General features: G+C 44.1%; 2 protein-coding genes across 2 annotated transcripts; one reads left to right on the forward strand and one right to left on the reverse strand.

Moving 5' to 3' along the window:
• Window positions 1–201: 201 nt before the first annotated feature.
• LOC109878073 (sterile alpha motif domain-containing protein 15) lies at window positions 202–3,413 on the reverse strand. The gene is made up of 4 exons (XM_020470292.2): window positions 3,118–3,413; window positions 1,724–1,830; window positions 1,423–1,521; window positions 202–561 (listed from the first exon to the last, which is right to left on the reverse strand). The coding sequence occupies exons 2-4, from the start codon at window positions 1,793–1,795 to the stop codon at window positions 391–393; spliced, it is 342 nt and encodes a 113-aa protein (XP_020325881.1). The 5' UTR covers window positions 1,796–1,830; window positions 3,118–3,413; the 3' UTR covers window positions 202–390.
• On the forward strand, window positions 2,420–17,730 carry LOC109878072 (methylmalonate-semialdehyde dehydrogenase [acylating], mitochondrial-like). Its single transcript, XM_020470291.2, has 12 exons — window positions 2,420–2,697; window positions 8,417–8,458; window positions 8,619–8,693; window positions 11,803–11,964; window positions 12,091–12,169; window positions 12,741–13,043; window positions 13,408–13,529; window positions 14,113–14,302; window positions 14,508–14,689; window positions 16,279–16,458; window positions 16,784–16,882; window positions 17,043–17,730. Exons 1-12 carry the CDS (start codon window positions 2,659–2,661, stop codon window positions 17,142–17,144), a joined length of 1,575 nt encoding a protein of 524 aa, XP_020325880.1. The 5' UTR covers window positions 2,420–2,658; the 3' UTR covers window positions 17,145–17,730.
• Window positions 17,731–23,712: the final 5,982 nt, after the last annotated feature.

Raw genomic sequence — 23,712 nt, forward strand, 5'->3', positions numbered from 1 at the left:
CATGCATAAGTGGAACATAGCCTTAAGGGGCCTTTGGCTTAGAATATTTATCTGTTTTCATGCACACTATGTCAGGAGGTCTAGACCCTTTGGCACAGCAGGTAGTGCACTAACTACAGGGTCATAGTTCTAAGCCCTTCACTTCACCAGATGTTACCCCACAATCACATTATTACAAATGAAATCATCTGAAAAACTAAATGCACACCCCAGAACACCAATTTAATCACAAAATGCCTTACAAAGCACTGTCTTGATATAGTGTCTCAACATCTGTAATTGAATGGAACATTATTGTCTCATCATTCACAACTAACGTCATCTTACAAACAACACACTGACAGACAGCTCATTCATTCATGTTTCTTTTATCAGACGGACAGATTCCATTCATTGTTTCCTGTCGAGGAACTGTGTGTAGGTGAAGGAATCAGCCCAGTCCCCTGTTCTGCTCTTCTTCTCCAGGAACAGGCCCATGCTGTCTCTGGGGGGGTCTGCGATGCTGCGGCTCCACAGCGGCTCTGATGTCCCCAGCAGCTCACGCACATGGGCAGAGATGGCCTACAGGGGGGTATAACACAGGGAGAAGGAGCTGAGTCAAACCATAGGCTACTAAAATATATGTGTCACGTTCAGTAGGGTACGTTGTAGAATGTTCAGATAGAAATGTATTGCATTTTAGAATAGATATGCCCCTCTGAAATGTATACACTCTTAGAAAAAAAGGTGCTATCTAGAACCTAAAAGGGTTCTTCGGCTGTCCCCATAGGAGAACCCGTTGAACAACCCTTTTTGGTTCCAGGTTCCACCCTTTCCACAGAGGGCTCTACCTGGAACCCAAAAGGGTTCTCCTGTGGGGACTGCCGAAGAACCTGCTTGGAATCTAAGAGTGTAGAGTGAGGAAGAAATGGCAGCTTTATTCATAGTATTTCTATCTGCAATAATCAGTTCGTTGCCCACTCCTAATTACAGGGGTGTTCAGGGCTGATAACCCTAACTCCCACAAGCATTAATAATAGGTTATATATGAGAGCATCACCATGCACATTAGAAATATAAACCCTGGTCCAGTTTAGCTGCTATCACCTGGTGAGTTGGCCTATGAAATAGGAATTATTATCTGTGCTGCATCTGATTTTCTGCATTTGGCTGTGTATGATATAGCATGTTGTGCGGCCTATCATTAAAAATTTGCCTACAACTGAGATGGGAAGATTGTCCAATGCTTTCTTATTTGGGTTGGAACAGTCCTGCACACATTCATGTTGGCGCTCCCAGGAAGATTTAGTGCAGAGATTACTGGAGTCTAGCCTATTTCTACTTTCCATTCAGACTTTTTAATTAAAAAATAACTCTATCGAAATTAAAAGTAAGTCAAATAAAAACGTAGAATTTGAAAGCTTTGTAGGACCATCTCCTTACCTTCATATCCTCAAAGTCTGTGATTCCTAATCTTGGCAGATAGCAGCAATTTACATAAATCAGCTTTTTACCTGTGATGAGGTTCTCAGTGAAACAGGCCTGGGGGGATAAAGACAGAGCTGTTGAATAAGTGTCTCTCTATCACCAAAGTAGCCCACGCCTGGACTGCTTCGGTCTAAGCCACATTATTATAAAGTTACTCTGATGCTAGGCTAGCTAAAATAAAACTGGAAAGTTACTTGGCATTGTGAATAAATTAGTAAGTAAGTCACTTAATTGTTAACTTAATATTTTTACTCACTGTATAATGTGGATATCCTAAGGATATTATCCATTTTGCCACGTCCTGGCAACTCCAGTGAAGGAACGCCATCTTGCCTGTGTGTCTGTTACCATAGAAACTGCCACCTGTCGGGAAAGGTGCTAATGTATCTATCTCATAAATATAACATGTTAGGTAAGCACTGAAATACTTTCAAATGCATCCTGATGTAACTTATTTATAGCAGTAAAACTCAGACCAAGGTCAATATAAAAAGTGTCTGTCACATTATAAATAGTGGAATCCGAAATAAGTCATAAGTAATTTCAAGTGACTAATTGAATATGCTCTATTCTATTTATATTCTACGATATTCAATAATATTCTAATGTATTCTACCATGTTTGCTCTATTCTATTTATATTCTACGATATTCAATAATATTCTAATGTATTCTACCATGTTTGAAAGAAGACACTTGTTCTCACGTCTTCGTTCGATAAGGAAAAAAATGGTGTAAATTAGAATGATGGACTCTACTTGGGATCAATGAAAGAGATGTAACAGAGTACTCATTTTCGTGTCAGCGAAGACTGGTCGCAATCATTAAAGGCCAGCCAATGCGCTTCATACATTTGGGGGAGTTTATTCGTTTTGGCCTAGTGATTGGTTCTTTCCCAAGCTATTGTCCCGCCCAGATTGGGTCCTATTCACGGGAATCATGCATGCCAATTTCACAGATTGTTAAAGCATCTGCTGCGCTCGTCAATGTGGCCCAACCTCGCTGTCTCAGTGAAAGAGCAGATCAACATTTCAGCGTTTGCTCTTTCTACGTCCTCAGCCAGTTTGACGCAATGATTGTGTGACTGCTAGTCGGCTAACCTTTTCTAGTGTCTAGAGGTGTCTGTATTTTGGGTCTGGCCAGCTGGGGAGTGCGTACTTTTGGGCTAAAAGCAATCACAGTTGCTTCAACCATGGCAGGGATACTAGCAAGGTCGTTATGGAGCAAAAAGGTAAACCACATACCACGTGCAGCTTTTCTAAATGCATTGTTTGTTTGAAGCTTGAGTGGCTGACTTGCTATCTTTCTCGAATGGCACGTTAGCTAGCTCGCTAGTTAGTTGGTGCCACACTTTTCTACGTCGAAACATACACTTATAATTATTTCCCCCTCTTGGCATTGCAACATATAGCTACTTCCTGTAGCATGCAATTGGACGAGTTAACGTTTGCTTTCGAGTTAACCTAGCTAGCTACAATGCCACATACTTAGCTTAGCTAGTCGTCTTGCAGAAAGTTAGGCTTTTGGATCTTAGCCAATGGAAACTAAACATTGAAAAGTGATCCTTATGTGTTCTATATCGTGGAGCTCTGCTCCTAGTGGTTTACCCATCTGCATAGGCAGAGAATAGCCTGAGAAATTATGTACACACCTGCAGCCAATAGGAGCACAGGTGACCCAATCAGCCTCCCGTTATCTTCAGCGACAGGACTGGACAGAAGACGCCTAGAGAGAAGACTCAGGACAAACCCGCTGTCAATTTCCTAGTCTCCACGTTGACCTTCATGAGCATGCCTTTTCCACCCCAAAAGCTCTTTTAAGAGCTCAGTGTCGCTGCTCCACTATGGCGGCTACGGACCCACACGACTTATGTGTTGTGTGTTTGGGTTTGCAGCATGCTAGGGGCGGCCACACAGATCCCCGGTATGTCCTAGCTGCACCCTCCTTTCTTTAAAGGAGAGAAAGAAAGGAGAGGAAACAGAGGTGGGCATTTTTCAACGGAGATGCCATGACTGTGCTTCCCTCAGACTCTGAGGCATCATATGATGACGGTGTCTCCGGAGATGACGAGGACGTTGGGAAGTGTCTGGGTTTTTCTCCGGAAAAACCCAGTCTACTGACCAAAGCTGAAATTATCCCCCTCCCTAGGGAGAGCGAGGGGAATTTCACATCCTTGGGCGAGGAAGAGACGGGCTCTTAATTTTCAGCAGCTGCCTCCTATGCAACGCCCTCTCTGCGACTTAGGACCGACTCGCAGCACAGCTGGTAGAGAAGTCATTCATTCTAGGTGTACAGGCTATAGCAGCAGCTAATAATATTGCCCTCCTGGCAGCCTCTATCCTGTCTCACCACGGGTAGGACTGAGCTGTCGTGAAAGGAGATAGAGGAAGCGTTGAAGATTTCCGGTGCCATCCTCCATCTCACATAGGCATTGGCTCTATGTGCAGGGAGGTCCATGGCCATTTCGGTGGTTGTGGAGCAACACCTCTGACTGTCTTTGACGGCTATGATGGAGACTGACAAAGCCGCCCTAATGAACGTCGGAGCAGCAGTCAAAGATGCAACGTTGCGTTTCGGGAAGCTTGAGGAGGAGAGAAAGCAGCTGTCTAGACACCTGCCATTAGCAGGAGGGTCTCGAGCAACTTCAAAGGAACCCCTTCGCTCCACCGTCTCCAGTAGACATGGGTCTACCGTCAGAGAGAGAGCCCGTCGAGCGGCAGCACCTGGTGTAGTCAGAAGAGACGATGACCGGACAAGTGGGAGAGGACAGGACTACAGGTGATAAAGAATGTATTCCATCTGGCTTTGTTACAAGATAACCTATTTTCCATAACAAAATTGAGACTGCTCAGGTTCCTTCCATCTCTCTCTCTCTTCCTCTCACCACTGTGTAGCACAGCCCACTACGAGTAAGTAGCTGAGCACACACAGGGGGACGTTGTGAGTGGGAATGACATGAGGGAAGCGAGACAGACGCTCTTAATAAGCCGTCATGCTATACCTCATAAAAACCCTACACACTCTTAGGAGTGAGGTGGCTAGGGGTTTAAAGAACAGTCTGCGTACACAGCCCCATGTTGGGCCGATGACGCAATCGCTGTTGGGAGACGGCACATTAACTCAGGTAAGCATCCCAGTTAGTGTAGCTCAGACCCGTCCTGCGTTCACAGAGGGCTGGAACCACAAGGTTACGAGTGTAACCAAAGGGTTGGGGCCCCCGTTTCTCACAGAACGCGTCTATTCCCTCCCCCTTTCGTGCGGGGCCCACCCTGGGCTGTCCCTCCACTTCAGTGTCCAGGGACGGCTTGGGCCATAGAGGAATACAGGTCCTTCCTACGGCTTCGTGCTCTCCCACTCTCAGAGCATTACTCGGAGTGGCAGCGATGCTGCACCCTCTCCTCCTGGCTAAGTCGTTCGCTGGAGAAGGGTTATGCCATCTAATTCCACCCCCGTTTTCGGGCGTGGTGGAGACGGTGATGAAGACGCCAGAGAAAGTAGCCGTTCTTGTGAAAGAGATTACGGCGAAGGGGGCGGTCACCGTAGTTCCCCAAGAGAAAAGGAACAGTGGGCTATATTCACCCTACTTCCTAGTGCCAAAGAATATGGGGGGGGGGGGGAATGAGGCCAATATTGGATTTACGCACTCTCAACGAGAGCGTAGCCAAACAGCCCTTTTGAATGCTTACGACAACGTCTGCTGGAACGTATCCACAACAAAGACTTTTGTATAAGTCATCAAAATCAAATCAAATGTATTTATATAGCCCTTCGTACATCAGCTGATATCTCAAAGTGCTGTACAGAAACCCAGTCTAAAACCCCAAACAGCAAGCAATGCAAGTGTAGAAGCGTAGACCTAAAGGATGGGCATACTTTCATGTGCTGGTGCATCCTCGTCACATGAAGTTTCTGCGTTTCGCCTTCCAAGGGGTGGCGTACGATAATGCCGTTCGGGTACGCCCTGGCACCGCACAACTTTTCCAAATGCGCGGAGGCGGCATTGGAACCGTTGCTTCGTCAAAGGATAAGGCTACTAGCCTACCTAGGGCAAGAACCAGTAGGTTGTCTGTCAGCGAAGCTGGTGATCATACACACGACACAGACAGTGATTCATCTCACACATTTGGGGTTCGCTGTGAATTGGGAAAAGAGCACGCCTTGGCCCAGTCATCGGATTGTCTACCTGGGCTTGTAGCTAGACACTGGCTATGAAGGCTCGATTGTCAGATCCTCGGTGGGCTGCCTTGTTGCTAGCCCTACGAAGGTTTTATCCGAATCACATGGTGACAGCACATTCATGGGTCTCATGTCGTCTGCCCACTCCGTGATTCATCTGGGACTTCTGCACATGCACAGAACACAGCGAGGGTTTGCTCAACTATGACTGGATCCAGTGAGGCACCGTCATCGTTTTTTTTTCTTCTGGTAGTTCTCCTCGCGCTCAGAGTGGACCTGAACTGTTGGAGAGACCCGTGCGTCCTGACGCAAGGGGTCCCAATAGGCAGAGTGTCCTCCTACATTCCAGTGTTTTACAGATGCTTGTTTGGCTGGATGGGAGGGACATGTCAGGCTCTGGCGGTAGGTGTGTGACCTCCCTTGGAACACCACATCAGCCTCCTGGAGTTGGAGACAGTTCTACTGGTTCGGACCCACTTTGTGTCTACCCTAAGGGGTCAAGACGTGCTGGTCTGGTCGGACAACCAAACCACAGTAGCCTACATATATCGGCAATGAGGAGTCGGGTCTCCTGCACTCCACTAGCTGGCGGAGGAATTGTGGCTGTGGGCTCACGAGCACCTTCGCTTGTTGACAGCAGCACACATTCCAGGCTATCAGAACATCGGAGCAGACCACATGTCTCGAGGCGGTACCCGAGACGACGAGTGGCAGCTGCACCTCAACATTGTTCTCTAAATATGGGAATGGTTTGGGGTGGACCTGTTCCGAGATGGACCTGTTTGCGTCACTTGTTAACGCGCAGTGTCCTCTATGGTTTTCCCTACGAGCCCAGGACGAACCGCCACTAGGGATAGACGCTTTTACGCACCAGTGGCCAGATGTTCTCCTGTGCTCTCATTCCTACAGTTCATGTTTGACAAGCAGCGCTCACATGCCACCATTAAGGTATTCACGGCAGCCGTCTTCAGCCACCCTCTAGTGAAACGGTTTCAATTGGAACGGGGCGGCTTAGGCCAGCGGCTAGAGTCATGCTGCCCCAGTGGGATTTAACTTTGGTACTCGAGGCGCTCTGCGAAATGCCGTTCGAGCCATTGAATCAAATCCCCCTCAAGATGTTGTCTCTGAAGACGGCACTTTTGCTTGCCTTGACTACAACCAAGCGTGTCCCCCGCCCCCGCCTCCCCATTCAAAGCGGAGAGAGGAGAGGCTTCATTGCCTGTGCCCAGTGCGCGCCTTGGCGTGCTACGTGCAGCGCACGGCAATGATTAGGTCATCGCCTCAGCTGTTTTTGTGTCACAGTGCTAGTACACTTGGTAGACCACTTTCAAAACCGCTGCGGTCTCATTGGCTTTGCGAAGGAATTGAGACGGCTTATGAGGCGGCAGGGCGGCCACTGCCTCATGCAGTTGGCTCAGGTCTCCTACCTGACTTAGCCACACTCCCCAATATATTTTTGGGGCTGCCTCTCGTCCCAGCTGCGCTGCCGTGCTGCCTCATACCACCGCCGCTCAGCTTTCGCTGCCTCCAGCTCTGCCTTGGGGCGGCGATATTCCCCAGCGTGTGCCCATGGTCCTTCTCCGTCCAGAATCTCCTCCTATGTCCATGAGTCCCGAGATTTCTGCTGCTGCCCGATACCACGCTGCTTGGTCCTTTGGTGGTGGGTGATTCTGTAACGGCATTCCTCTTCTGAGGAGGAGTAGCAAGGATCAGACCAATACGCAGCGTGGTAAGTGTCCATGATACTTTAATAATAACTGAACACGACTCAAAACAAAAATAACAAAGTGAATGGAAACGAAAACCGAAACAGTCCTGAATGGTGACACAAACAACAAAACAGGAAACAATCACCCACGAAACACAGGTGGGAAAAGGCTACCTAAGTATGATTCTCAATCAGAGACAACTAATGACACCTGCCTCTGATTGAGAACCATACCAGGCCAAACACAAAACACGACCTAGACAACCCACCCAACTCACGCCCTGACCATACTAAAACAAAGACATAACAAAAGAACTAAGGTCAGAACGCGACACTACATGACATTACTCCTGGCTGGGATAGCACAGTAGAGTCATGTTTTTTTGTCCTGCCCACAAGTCTATGACTGTGTTTGGGTGAATGGAAGAGGGATATAGTTCCTGTAACTGGTGTTACAGTACTATTTGACCAATTTTTAATACCGACAAAGTTTTGAGTTTATCTATCTGCTTGTACAGATTTCTATGGCTCATATTCTGCATTATCTGCCCACTAGTCATTAGCGGTGCCTATGGACAGAGTAGGGCGGATTGGACCGAGGACGCAGTACATTGTGACACAGTCTGTTGCGGGATTTAGTCGCAGCCATTACTGGACCAGACCTTTTCATTAAGTTTGGGAAGTGTTAGTCTCGGCAGGGAATATATTTTGGAGTGTTGCGCTCCACCTTCAACCACTAGGAGTCGGGCGGAGCTCCACGATATAGAAGTAGTAACTCCAGTTCTATGAGTAAAGTGGAGTCCCATAGGACTTAAGGCCCTGCCGACCCCCAGTCTCGCTGAAGATCATTTTCGGGAGGCTGATTGAGGGGAAGCGACCTCTTTTTATAGGGACACCTATACTCCTATTGGCTGCAGATGTGTGAATAATTTTTTTCTCAGGCTATATTCTGCCTAGGCAGTGGGGTAAACCACTAGGCGCAGAGCTCCCCTATGGGGCTCCGCTCCACTCATACTGTAAAACTGGAGTTACAACTCCGATAACTATCGTTTTCTCTCGTTTACAGGCACCCTTTCAGATGGGTCGCATGTGCTATTCATCATCCGTGGTGAGTTAACATCATGCAATCATAACTACATTTATGAGTGTTTGTAACTACAGAAGACTTGTATTAGAATACATGCTCATACAATCTAGACATGTACAGATATGATGATTTGATATGGTGGATGACTGCATTGTCCCCCTGTGCTTTTGCAACCTTCCAGCCCACCACCAAGTTGTTCATTGACGGCAAGTTTGTTGAGTCAAACACCTCAGAATGGCTGGACATTCACAACCCTGTAAGTATTTCTGCATTAACACACCCACATCACAACGGGAGTTCATGCAAACACTAAAAAGCAATGTATAAACCGGTCGGGAGCTGGAGATGAAGATCTCTTTAGGGTGTAATTTAATATGTATGATTTGAAAAGTGAAGAAATGGGAGCCTATTCTATATAGCCAGTTTAATCTTGACATGTTTATGCACTCATATTCACTAACTCAGGCCCTTGGGGCCTGTCTGCATCTTCTTCATGTAAACGTTTCATTGTCTTGCTCCAGGAAATATTCACACCCTCTTTACTTTTTCCAGTTTGTGTTACAAAGTAGAATTAAAAATGATGTCATTGTTGTCAATGATCTATGCAAAATACTCTCAAAAAGTAAGGGTAAAATTCAAACAGTTGTTAAAAAAACTAATACAACACAAATAAATACAACACAAATAAATACAACACAAATTGATTAGATAAGTATTCATCCCCTGAATCAATACATTAAAATCACATTTGGCAGCAACTATAGCTGTGTCTTTCTGGGTAAGTCTCTAAAAGCTTTCCACACCTGGATTGTGCAGATTTTGCCCAATATTCTTACAAAAATTATTCAAGCTCTGGCAAATTGGTGGTTTATCATTGCTAGCAGATTTAAGACAACTGTAACTCGGCCACTCAGGAACATTCACTGTCTTCTTGGTCCACAACTCCAGTGTAGAATTGGCCTCGTGTTTTAGGACAGTGGTTCCCAAACTTTTTATAGTCCCATACCCCTTCAAACATTCAAGCTCCAACTGCGTATCCCCTCTAGCACCAGGGTCAGCACACTCTCAAATGTTGTTTGAAGGCCCTGAATTATTTGAAGGTAATGAAATACATCCACAGGTACACCTCCAATTGACTCAAATGATGTCAATTAGCCTATCAGAAGCTTCTAAAGCCATGACATAATTTTCTGGAATTTTCCAAGCTGTTTAAAGGCACAGTAAACTTGGTGTATGTTAACTTCTGACCCACTGGAATTGTGATACAGTGTAAGTGAAATAATCTGTCTGTAAACAATTGTTGGAAAAATTACTTGTCATGTACAAAGTAGATGTCCTAACCGACTTGCCAAAACTATAGTTTGTTTACAAGAAATGTGTAGAATGGTTAAAACGAGTTTTAATGACTCCAACCTAAGTGTATGTAAACTTCCGACTTCAACTGTACTTGAACTGTTAGTGGAATTCCTGCGAAAGAGTAACGGTTAATGTGATTGGATGCTAATTATTTGACTAGGCTACCTGTATTTGACATTGTTGTTATTTTGCTGAACACCTAGATGTTACATTTTATTTTTGGCAGTGAAACGAGGCTACTAAGGCGAGGGGGAAAAAAACTCACCCAAATGTATAGCCCCGTTGGAAAATATAAATGGACTGTTTGAAAATGTACAAAAATAAATAAATAAATAAATTAAAATATATATTTTTTAAGTATCACATTTGGCGTACCCCCGACGGCATTGCGTGTACCCCTGGGAGTACGCATACCCCAGTTTGGGAATACATGTTTTAGGGTATTTCCCTGCTGAAAGGTGAAATCATCTCTGTCTGGTGGAAAGCAGACTGAACCAGGTTTTTCTCTGGGATTTTGCCTGTGTTTAGCTCCATTCCGTTTCTCTTTTTTTTTATCCTGAAAGTCCCCAGTCCTTAACGATTACGAGCATACACATAACATGAACACAGCCACCACTATGCTTGATAATATGGAGAGTGGTACTCAGTAATGTTTGGGGCAAATCCAATACAGGACAAAAAGTTGATTGCTGGTAGATTTTTACATCTAGCTGCCACAGTGGCTGGTGAACCAAAAACTACATTTTATGTCCTGTCTGTCACTGTTTTAAAGTCACAATTGGCCTCATGGTGAAATCCTTGAGCGGTTTCTTTCCTCTTCGGCAACTGAGTTAGGAAAGACACCTGTATCTTTGTAGTGACTTGGTTTATTGATACGGCATCCAAAGTGCAATGCATAACTTCACCATGCTCAAAGGGATATTCAATGTTAGTTTATTTTAACAATAGGTGCCCTTCTTCACGAGGCATTAGAAAACCTCCCTGGTCTTTGTGCTTGAAATTCACTGCTTGACTGAGGGACCTTACTATGTATGTGTGGGATACAGAGAGGAGGTAGTCATTAAATTGTTGCACTATTATTGCACACAGTGAGTCCATGCAACTTGTTAAGCACATTTTTACTCCTGAACTTATTTAAGCTTGCCATAACAACGGGGTTGAATACTTATTGACTCAAGACAATACAGCTTTTAATTTAAAGTTTGTCAAAATTTCCAACTAAATTTTTGACCAAATTCACATGGAAATGTTAGTTATAAATCTGTCACTCATTGACAGCAAGTCTAAGAAGCGGTAGATCTGTTCTATGTGCGCTATTTCTATGCTTCCCTTTAAGATTTGTTTTTGGGTCTTTTTACTTTTGGTTTTGTACACCAGTTTCAAACAACTGAAAACAATATTTTTGGTTGCTGAAATATGTTTTTCATAAAAAGGCAAGTGGCTAAAAAGCCAAGGCAATAGCATGGTGGTAGAGCATGGCATTAAAGGCTAATTCTCCTGAGTCTAAACATTATATAGTCATTCTAAATTATGTATACATGCATCATTACAGATTTTGGTTGATTTTATAAACCTGATAACTTTCAATTGAACAGTGAGACATCTGATACTTTGGGTACAGAGTGAAAATTCAGCAGTTTAGTCAGTTCTAGATTGGATTGTCAGTTGTCCTGAGGCATATAGATTGAAAACACTTGTATACATTTTACTTCAGACCGTTTTTAAGTTGTGGAGGTAATTAAGCAGGCAAATCATATGATTATAACCAAACATTTGAGGATGTGGTGGTTGCCGATCTTGTTTGTCATCAGGCTGGCCCTGACAAATAGAACATTTGGAAATGCTATCAGACTCCCTATTCCACATGTCATGACACTTATCCCTGTACACAGTTAATTTTTCTCTCAAGTTTCTTAAACGTTACACCCTTCTGGACAGGCCCCAGATGTTGTTGGTCTCTGTTCACAATGACCTGGTCATCTTTTGTCCCTCTTCTCCCCCTATTTCAGGCTACCAATGAGGTGGTGAGTCGTGTGCCCAAAGCCACCCACACGGAGATGCTGGCTGCAGTAGACTCCTGCTCCAGGGCCTATGCCTCCTGGTCCGACACTTCCATTCTCACCCGCCAGCAGATCTTCCTCCGATACCAGCAGCTCATCAAGGAAAACATTGTAAGGAAAGCCCCTCGTCTGAAATCAGCCCTGCATACATGTTTCTTAACAATAACCGGGTCCTAAAACATTAATGTTTATCAAAGCTGATTGGCTAATTTTATTTATTGTCTTCTATGTTTACAGAAAGAGCTGGCCAGGCTGATCACCCTGGAGCAAGGCAAGACTCTAGCCGACGCGGAGGGAGACGTCTTCAGAGGACTGCGTGAGTAGACAGTCCCCTTCAGTAGGCATGGGAAACGGGAGAAAATGTTTATTTGAAACGGGGAGATGGCTACTACAAGAACTTGTCCAATAAATGCTTATTTTAGTCTTCTCTAGTCTGTATGGGAGTCTCTGTATTGGTGTCTCTGTATGGGAGTCTCTGTATGAGAGTCTCTCTATTGGGAGTCTCTCTATTGGGTGTCTCTGTATGGGAGTCTCTGTATGGGAGTCTCTGTATGGGAGTCTCTGTATGGGAGTCTCTGTATGGGAGTCTCTGTATGGGACTCTCTGTATGGGACTCTCTGTATGGGACTCTCTGTATGGGACTCTCTGTATGGGACTCTCTGTATGGGAGTCTCTGTATGGGAGTCTCTGTATGGGAGTCTCTGTATAGGAGCCTCTCTATTGGAGTCTCTGTATCTCTGATGTCTTGGTCTCCTTTAGCAACACACATATTTGACCCTCTGCCAACCCTCTTTCAACCCTACTCTGATTTCTACCTCCACATGTACTCTTTGACCTTCAGCTCCCTGGCTTTTCTCACCGTGTCTCTGCTCCTCTCTGCCCCCTAGAGGTGGCAGAGCACGCCTGCAGCATCACCTCCCTGATGATGGGGGAGACCCTGCCCTCCATCACCAAAGACATGGATACCTACACCTACCGCCTGCCCATCGGGGTGTGTGCTGGCATCGCCCCCTTCAACTTCCCTGCCATGATTCCTCTGTGGATGTTCCCCATGGGCATGGTGTGTGGCAACACCTACCTGATGAAGCCCTCCGAGCGCGTCCCAGGGTGCACCATGCTGCTGGCCAAGCTGCTGCAGGATGCAGGGTTGCCCGACGGGACCCTGAACATCATCCATGGACAGCACGCTGGTGAGACGGGGTTGTGTGTGTGCTTAGTCTTTTATAAAACATGTGTCCTGTTTCCCAGGATGCAATGAAGCAGGCTATGCTGATCATGTGTTAGTGCTGCATCTACAAGACCATTCAGACTATTGATATACCTCAAGCAGGCCTCCCGGGTGGCGCAGTGGTTAAGGGTGCTGTACTGCATTATGTTAAACGCTTTGCATAATGTGTGTAGGTGCTTTAGGGGAAGGAGTCCATATAAGAAAGGTTGTTTGTTTCGTTTCCAAGGTGATTACACCGTGCCATCTTGTGCCCTTACAGTGCCATGTAATGATGATGGGATGATGTTGATGAGTAAAATTAGATGACCTTTGACCTCTTTCCGTAGCCGTGAATTTCATTTGTGACCACCCAGCCATCAAGGCCATCAGCTTTGTGGGCTCCAACCAGGCAGGAGAGTACATCTACGAGAGAGGATCCAAGAACGGCAAGAGAGTGCAGTCCAACATGGTAAACATGATTAAATGATTGAAGAATCCCTTACGCATTTAGGAAACATGTCTGCTTTGAAAGTGCAAAATGCAGAAATCGTTCCGCCATTTCCCAATTGCAAAAAATTGAATAATTCACCTAATTTGGGTTTGTGACAAAACAAGTTTGTAGACAATCATTGTACCATATAAACCGCTGTGAAATATATTTTCAATAACCAAAAATATTGTATTTTTAATTGTTTGTAGTGTTCAAAACCGAAAGACGCAATAACGAAACTTCAGAATGCAAAACATAGAGATAGCGCACGTAGAAGATTTACCACTAAACCTGCTTTCAATTAGAATGACAGATCTATAACTCGTTTTCTATGTGAATTTGGTCGGGTTGCCCAAAAAGTTACATAGCAGCTTTTAAATAGTTTACTGTGGCCTTAACCATACTGCAAGATGAATAGTTCTATCAAGACTGAGCCAATAGATGGCTGTCGATCCTTGAGTTTTTTTCTTGAGATAGTTATTGCTTAGGTCTACTGTATGTCTTTGCACGTTCCTAAAATGTATTGCAGTAAATGTAACAACTCATGTGTTCTGGCTTGTAGGGAGCTAAGAACCACGGTGTGGTGATGCCTGACGCCAACAAGGAGAACACTCTGAACCAGCTGGTGGGCGCGGCCTTCGGCGCAGCAGGACAGCGTTGTATGGCTCTCTCAACTGCCATTCTGGTAGGCGAAGCTCGTGATTGGCTCCCAGAACTGGTGGAGCGCTCCAAAGCCCTGCGCGTCAATGCAGGTACCTCACCCTTTAACCTAAAAGACTCACTAACCCCTGTGTGAATTTAAGACTTGCTAGTGTTTTTTCCCCATTTAAAACAGTACATCCTATAGCACCACTAGCTCCAGTCCACATACCGTATCATGCAACATTGCTCAGAATTGGAATGTCCAGCCTATGAATTCTAATTCCTTGTTTTCTTCCTTTGTGTGGGTGTATCTAGGTGACCAGCCAGGTGCTGACGTGGGTCCACTGATTTCCCCTGAGGCCAGGGCCCGTGTTGAGATGTTGATCCAGAGTGGCGTGGACGAGGGAGCTACGCTGCTGCTGGATGGACGCAATGTCCACGTCAAAGGATACGAGAATGGAAACTTTGTAGGACCCACTATCATCGGCAACGTTTCGGTAAGGGGGGCGCTGTCAGTAGCTGAGCTAAAGCCAAGGTTTCCTCATCTACAAGTATTCCGGCTACATTATTACATTACATCATGTAACTTTTGGTGAACCACCGCACCTCTATATTTAAGCAATAGGGGTGTGATATATGGCCAATATAGAACGGCTAAGTGCTGTTCTCAGCCATCGCACAACGCGGAGTGCCTGGATACAGCCCTTAGCCATGGTATATTAGCTATATACCACAAAGCCCCGAGGTGCCTTATTGCTATTATAAACTGGTTACCAAAGTAATTAGAACAGAAAAAATGTATGTTTTGTCATACGCGGTCTGATATGCCCCAGCTTTCAGCCAATCAGCATTGGAAGGCTAAAACCACCCAGTTTATATTTGGGTTTACATCACTGGAGTATCTCACAACAACGCTGAACCTTGGTACAGTGGGAATTCCACATAAAGGAGATAAACGTTGAAACATGCCTGTGGTAGCTCTGTAACTCACTGTTACAGTAGATAAGAATATTTAACCCTTGTCCTGCAGTACAATCTAACCAAAGCCCCTCTGGTGGGCAGAGGTTGGAACCAAATGATTTATTTTGCAACTGTTCTGTTCCGAGCAGAATCCCGATTTTATTTTGTTCCGACCAGCATAATAATGTTCTGAACCGGTTCGAACCCCAGAAAAGTAATAGTTAATTTACGTGTATATATATATTTTTTACCTGGTGAAATCAAGATCATTTTTACATTTAGCACATGAATTTACTCCACCAATTAGCACGGATAGAGCAGCTTACTATGGAACCGGTAAGCTCGTTGTTTGGTGGACAGATGAGTGCAGGCGTGAAATGCGACTGAAATTGTACCAGTAGGGAGAGCGAGAGGGGTGGACATGGAGGGGGCATGCTTAAAGCGCTGAGCATCATGTCATGAATTGGAATGTGTTTAGGCTATTACTAGCATCAGGACTTCACTGAAATATATTTATATTACACTAGACATTAGGAATATTTTTGGAACAATAAATAACATTATTAACCGGTTCTCAAGATTTGAAAATAAGGGTTCTGTTCTGGAATACTAGAGATCCATTTCCTTTCCTCAATGTTTTTCTTGTTTTTGGTTCGGTTCCCTGAAACGGTTCCAACCCCTGCTTGTAGGTTAATGTCTGGCTGGAGTTAAGAGGCCTGACTTGACCAGCGACGTCTGCCTGCTATATGGAGATCTTGGCTGATGAACCATTAGTCACATTGATGGTTGTGTAATCTTGTCCATATGGAGAGAAGATAAAACAGTGCCTTTGTCAACCCGACTTTCCACTCTTTCTCACATTTCTCACTTTCTCACGTTTCTCACTTTCTCACGTTTCTCACGTGTCCTTCAGGTTTTTGGGTGTGAATCTTCTGTGTATCCCCTTCCACAAGTCATACCACTTCACTTATTATATTGGATCTGATTTGCCTTCAACTCATTTGGAAGGCCTGCAATAATAATAATGCATGATAGTCCACCCAATCTCTATTCTTGACATAATATCCTGTAGAACACTGACCGGGAGCTTAATCTCATGCTTTTCCACTCCTCCTCCCCACCCCAGCCAGCGATGAAGTGCTACACGGAGGAGATTTTTGGGCCTGTACTGGTGGTTCTGGAGGCAGACACTCTGGACGATGCCATCTCCCTAGTCAACAACAACCAGTATGGCAACGGAACCGCCATCTTCACTACCAACGGCGCTACCGCCCGCAAGTACACACATGAGGTGGATGTCGGACAGGTGAGCCATAGTTCAACGGTCAGAGAATTCCAGTAGGTGCTTAGGAAAGTAAGACTTGTGTGATTTGATGTCAAGCATTGCAAGTAGTTTCCCATTGATCATTGGATGACATCATTTCCTGATAGATTGGTGGATTCATAGCTTGTGGTTACTCAGTGGGGGTTTCATCTGCTTTTAATGGAATTTAAGACTGAGGGACAACCATCTATTGTTCACAGAACTATTTTGCAACAATGCACAAGGCCTTTTCATGGATCCCTCAAGCTGTAATTTCTCTGTTGACATTTATCTCCTTGATTCATAATGTGATCTGTATGTCTGTCAGATTGGAGTGAACGTGCCCATCCCCGTCCCCCTGCCCATGTTCTCCTTTACCGGCTCCAGGGGTTCCTTCAGGGGAGACACCAACTTCTACGGCAAACAGGTTAGCCCAACACCGGCAATGACCAGCACAAGCCCACAATGGTTTCTCACCCACCGATTTTATCATGCGATCATATTGATCCTACATTTTTGTTTCGGACAACTATATATGAGGTGGAAGATTTCTGTGGTTGACTGTCTCGTTTGTGTTGTCGCTACAGGGCATTCAGTTCTACACTCAGATCAAGACGGTGACATCACAGTGGAAGGCTGAGGACGCCACGACTAAGGCTGCAGCAGTTACCATGCCAACCATGCGCTAAACGGAATGTAAATGTTGTGTTCTCTCCCTGGCACAACGTTCTACTGACTGACATTCACAAGGGGTTAGCACCCAAGGGGTATGGATAACTGATACGACTTTATTGCAGTCCTGGAATATGTTTTATACAGAGTGTACTACGTGAGCAAAGTTTTTATACTTTGGAGTTTGACCCTGTTAATGAAAGTAATGTTTCTTATAGGGTGGTGGCAGATTAGATCTGAAATGTACTGTTACTATAGCCTCAAACCCTTCTGCTGCTCCTGGGAGTTCCATGAGAACGATGGACTTGGTGGGAGAGAAGGCCTCTGTTGCCCATAGGCAAAGATCTAGGATCAGTACTCCCCTCGCATCCTAACTATAACCATTAGGAGGGGAACAGCGGTACACTGACTGTAGCTAAGCATCTAGAAGTGGCTTCACCCCAGTCCCACAGCCATCATGGTCCTTAGTGTCCCCAACCTGTGGAACAGAGACACTGTCAAAGTGTTAGTATTTGTGTGAGTGCATTCTAAAAATCCAATTTGTAACATTAGTGAGCGGTGTTCCTGTTTTACATGGAATAAAGATATCCATTGAATACTGTGGCTAAGTATACTACTTCCTATGCCTCATCACTGAGCTCTATATAACTAGACATTGTATTTTTTACATTTCTCTCTCAAGCAGGAATATTGAACAAGAATATGGCAACGTTCAGGATGAATCAAACCACTATTTGAACAGAATGTACGCTTTAATTCATCAATATATTTAGTGCGTAAAGCGTCTCCAAACACTTTCATAACCCTAAAATTTGCCTAAATATTCTACAAAATCTGAGTATTTTTCAATCTACAAGTTGGTGCTTAAACTGACTAATATGGACACAGTTAGATGGCTTTCCTTTGAGGCCTACAGTGCATTCGGAAAGTATTCAGATCCCTTGACTTTTTCCACATTTTGTTACAGCCTTATTCTAAAATGGATGAAGTAGTTTTCCCCCCTATAATTATAAAGCAAAAACAGGTTTTTACATTTTATTTAAATTATTCTTAAATGCTTGTTTTTAAACCCTTTACTCAGTACTTTGTAGAAGCACCTTTGGCAGTGATTACAGCCTTGAGTCTTCTTGGGTATGACGTTACAAGCATGGCACACCTGTATTTGGGGAGTTTATCCCATTCTCTGCAGATCCTCTCAATTTTTGTATTTATTTTTATTTCACCTTTATTTAACCAGGTAGGCCTGTTGAGAAAAAGTTCTCATTTACAACTGCGACTTGGTCAAGATAAAGCAAATCAGTGTGACCATTAACAAACAGAGTTACACATGGAATAAACAAACGTACAGTTAATAAGACAATAGAAAATCTGTATACGGTGTGTGCAAATTAAGTAAGGAGGTAAGGCAAAAAATAGGCCATATTGGCGAAGTAATTAAAATGTAGCAATTAACACTGGAGTGATGGATGTGCAGATGAGGATGTGCAAGTAGAAATACTGGTGTGCAAAAGAGCAGAAAAAAATATATGGGGATGAGGTAGGTAGTTGGTTGTATGCTATTTACAGATGGGCTGTGTATAGCTGCAGCGATCGGTAAGCTGCTCTGACAGCCAATGATTGAAGTTAGTGAGGGAGATATGTCTCCAAATTCAGTGATTTTTGCAATTCGTTCCAGTCATTGAGAACTGGGAGGAATGGCGGCCAAAGGAGGTGTTGGCTTTGGGGGTGTCCAGTGAAATATACCTGCTGGAGCGTGTGCTACGGTTGGATGTTGCTATGGTGACCAGTGAGCTGAGATAAAGCGGAGCTTTACCTAGCAAAGACTTATAGATGACCTGGAGCCAGTGGGTTTGGTGACGAATATGTAGTGAGGACCAGCCACCGAGAGCATACAGGTCGCAATGGTGGGTAGTATATGGGGCTTTGATGACGAAATGGATGGCACTGTTATGTACTGCGTCCAATTTGCTGAGTAGAGTGTTGGCGGCTATTTTGTAAATGACATCGCCGAAGTCAAGGATCGGCAGGATAGTCCGTTTTACGAGGGTATATTTTGCAGCATGAATGAAGGATGCTTTGTTGCGAAATAGGAAGCCGATTCTAGATTTAATTTTGGATTGGAGATGCTTAATATGAGTCTGGAAGGAGAGTTTACAGTCTAGCCAGACAGCTAGGTATTTATAGTTGTCCACATATTCTAAGTCAGAACCGTCCAGAGTAATGATGCTAGGCAGGCGGGCAGGTGCAGGCAGCGATCGGTTGAACAGCATGCATTTAGTTTTACTAGCATTTAAGAGCAGTTGGAGGCCACGGAAGGAGAGTTGTATGGCATTGAAGCTCGTTTGGAGGTTTGTTAACACAGTGTCCAAAGAAGGGCCAGATGTATACAGAATGGTGTCGTCTGCGTAGAGGTGTATCAAAGAATCACCAGCAGCAAGAGCGACATCATTGATATATGCAGAGAAAGAGTCGGCCTGAGAATTTAACCCTGTGGCACCCCCATAGAGACTGCCAGAGGTCCAGACAACAGGCCCTCCAATTTGACACATTGAACTCTATCTGAGAAGTAGTTAGTGAACCAGGCGAGGCAGTCATTAGAGAAACCAAGGCTGTTGAGTCTGCCGATAAGAATACAGTGATCGACAGAGTCGAAAGCCTTGGCCAGGTTGAAGACGGCTGCACAGTACTGTTTTTTATCGATGGTGGTTGTTGTCCTGTTGGAAGGTAGACCTTCGTCCTGAGCACACTGGAGCAGATTTCCATCAAGTATCTCTCTGTACTTTGCTCCATACATTTTCCCTCAATCCTGACTAGTCTCCCAGTCCCTGCCGCTGAAAACATTTTCACGCCTGCACACATCTATCCCACAGCATGATGCATGCTGCCACTACCATGCTTTACCGTAGGGATGGTGCCAGGTTTACTCCAGATGTGACACTTGGCATTCAGGCCAAAGAATTCAATATTGGTTTCAGACCAAAGAATCTTGTTTCTCATGGTCTGAGTGTCTTTTATGTGCCTTTTGGCAAACTCCAAGCGGGCTGTCGTGCCTTTTACTGAGGAGTGGTTTCCGTCTGGCTGCTCTACTAAAAAAAGCCTGCTTTGGTGCAGTGCTGCAGAGATGGTTGCCCTTCTGGAAGGTTCTCCCATCTCCACAGAGGAACTCTGGAGCTCTGTCAGTGACCATCGGGTTCTTGGTCACTTCCCTGACCAAGGCCCTTCTCCCCAGAATGCTCAGTTTCGCCGGGCGGCCATCTCTAGGAAGAGTCTTAGTGGTTCCAAACTTCTTTAATTTAAGAATGATGGAGGCCACTGTGTTCTTGGGAACCTTCAATGCTGCAGACATTGTTTGGTACCCTTCCCCAGATCTGTGTCTCGGAGCTCTACGGACAATTCCTTCGACCTCATGGCTTGGTTTTTGCTCTGACATGCACTGTCAACTGTGGGACCTTATCTAGACGGGTGTGTGCCTTTCCAAATCATATCTAAATCAATTGAATTTATCACAGGTGGACTCTAATCAAGTTGTAGAAACAACTCAAGGATGATCAATGGAAACAGGATGCACCTAAAGCTCAATTTTGAGTCCAATAACAAAGGGTCTGAATACTTATGTAAATAAGGTATTTCTGTTTTATTTTGTATACATTTGCAAAAGATTCAAAAATCTATGGTCTTTTTTATTTATTTAATCCATTTTAGAATAAGGCTGTAGGGTAACAAAATGTGGAGAATGGGTCTGAATACTTTCCGAATGCACTTTATATTCTAAAACCGTTTTCTCCATGTATTCTACTGAGTCTGTCAACACATTCTCATGAATAAAGGTACACCACATTTAAAGGGATGGCTTTTTGAAATGTGATTTATAGATCAAGTCTAAGAAGCTGTAGATCTGTTCTCTGTGAGCGACGTCAATTGTTTTTGCATCTTTTACTTTCGGTTTTGTACAGCAACTTTAAACAGCAGACACAATGTTTTTGGTTATGGAAAATATTTCACAGCGGTTTAGACAGTATAGTGTTGAGAATCTTTGTACCATCTTAAAACTATTAGAGTTTTAGCAACCAGGAAATGGCAGCACAATTTCAATTTCTGAAATTGAAACCCCAATGAGAATCTGTTGGCCGGCAAGTGGGAGGATATTTAGCGGTTGATTCAAGCAATAAGGCCCAAGGGGGTGTGGTATATGGCCAATATACCACAGCTATACCACCCGACTCAACGTGGAGTGCCTGAAAACAGCCCTTAGCCGTGGTATATTGGCCATATACCACACACCCCTGAGGTGCCTTATTGCTATTATAAGCTGGTTACCAATGTAATTAGAAGAGTAAAAACAAATGTTATTTCATTCTGTACCCGTGGTATACCACAGCTTTCAGCCAATCATCATTCAGGGCTCGAACCACCCAGTTTATAATAACATATTTGTCACAGATTACTCAAGTGGCTACTCTAACAATTAAAATAAATGTCTTGAAAAATGGAAGGCAGTCTGGAGAAGGCAAGATCAGGTGGAACCATTCTAGCCAATGAGAGTGCAGATATGCGATTGAACACCCATCACAATGGTTTCCACTAGTAATCACAGCCACCATGTCAAAATTGGCTATATTGTAAACATTTATGGGGAAAAAAGTGCTTTTTGGTTTGAATTTAACTTGAGGCATAATGTTACCAGTGTGGTTAGGGTTAAGTTGACAATCATATTTTAAGATTTTTTTTTTAACTTGGCAGGATTTATGACTCTGTCTGAGGTTGTGGTGACCAGACACAACTCCGATATAGACGTTTTTTTTCTCAAAGTTGTCCGGATGTCACGTGTCCTAGTTGTATCAGTACGCTTGTAACAACCTAATCACTACGAAACTTCTAATCGACCAAATAAGCCACATGTAGCAAATAAGCCTTTACATTTTGCTAAACAAATGCGACACGCATTGTCCTCTATACAAAAACTCCTTGCTTGGTGAGCAATTTTTTTTATTAAAGACTCCACAAGCTGGTGAAGCCAGATTTTGGGCCCAGTTATCCCTCACACTTCACCTCTTCCTCTGAATTTATTCAGTGCCCGCAAGGTAGCCACACATGTAGAGCACATTACATGCCTGCGTAAGGTAAGTCTGATTGCGTGTCTTCGAACGGATCACTTTTGTCATGTCGATGACCATCGTTGGTCACCGCTTTTCAAAGTGTGGTGCATGATGGGAATAAAATTGTCCGACTTGCCCCTACATGGAGTTGATGTTCTTTCTCACTAATTGAGTGTACATTGTACAGACAGAGCCCCACCTGTTTTGAGCCCCACATTTTTAGCAAAAATAACTACAAATAATTATAACATTTTTGGTGGGGGCTTGGGCTTGCCTGTTATTTTGGCATTAGCACGTGTCACATATCTGTTTGCAAACGATGTAAAAAATAATATATATCATTGAGTTAATAAAGCCGCATACAAACATGGTCTCTTTTTTGTTTTCTTGAGTAAGGCAGCTCCAAAATGCAGGTGTTTCAGCCTAGATCAGTGCTTTCTGTGATGGTGGGGCAAGCAAGCAGAAAATATGGAGCATTGCGCCGTGATTAGCTCAGTGTTCTGTCACTCATGGGGACTTAATGTCACTGCCAAGTGTAAGAGCAGACCTTGAAAATTCTTGCCCTTTGGCTGCTGCCATAGAAGTGCCCATCCAAGAAGGCTCAAGGTCATTGGCCACAGATAAAATTACGTCAAATCACGTTATATCTACAGTAGCTTTGTTTGGACTGATCATGTCAACGTCATACTTTCAAAATCTTAGCTAGCAGTCATCATCATGAATCAAGTCGACAATCTGCTGGCAAACCCTTTTTAAACCTTGTCATATGAAGAGAAATTATAGATAAGTGTATCAGTGCTCATTGGCCATTGGACATTAACATTACATACATTTGGAAGGAATCGGTGACTAGCTGTGTGGTCCCAGATCTGGGATTAAGGAGCTCTTTTCCAGGTTTAAAATGATAAACATTCAACATTGACCATGCTGTCAATGTTAACTCAGAGGACCGCCCCGCCACCTTCCTGTTCAAGTGAGCCAAGCTCCAAAAATGTATTATGTGCTGCTTCATAAATGATGTACTATGCCAGGGAGATATGTATACTGTAGCTAAGAAAGTAATACCAAGTGTATGTTGTGTAGTAAGATGTTAGTAGCCCATGTGCCTCACCCTAATAATTTGGTCTATTTACCCCTCTTAATTTAGCCCACTGTTCAGACTTCTACTGTAGCCTATAACCTGTTTTAGAGAAATGTAATCATTGAATATTGTAAGAGCTTTCATTGTCTGCTTATATGCCCCCTTTATACGGTTCTGACTTGGTGTACAGGGAGAGCACTGTAAGAATGACCCATGTTCTGAATTCTGCTGCTGTACATTTCAAAAGTGCTGAACAAATAGTTACATTGACTAACTAACCTCTTATCCGCTTGTCATCCCCTTACCGCCATAGTTTGTCCATCTCAATTGTCATTAGAAACCACATTTGTTTAAACAAGTCAGCCATATAAGCTATATTTTTTTTAAGGTAGTAAATGAGGCAGAATG

The sequence above is a fragment of the Oncorhynchus kisutch genome, linkage group LG21 (assembly GCF_002021735.2).
Source record: "Oncorhynchus kisutch isolate 150728-3 linkage group LG21, Okis_V2, whole genome shotgun sequence".
Taxonomy (NCBI): Eukaryota; Metazoa; Chordata; class Actinopteri; order Salmoniformes; family Salmonidae; genus Oncorhynchus; species Oncorhynchus kisutch.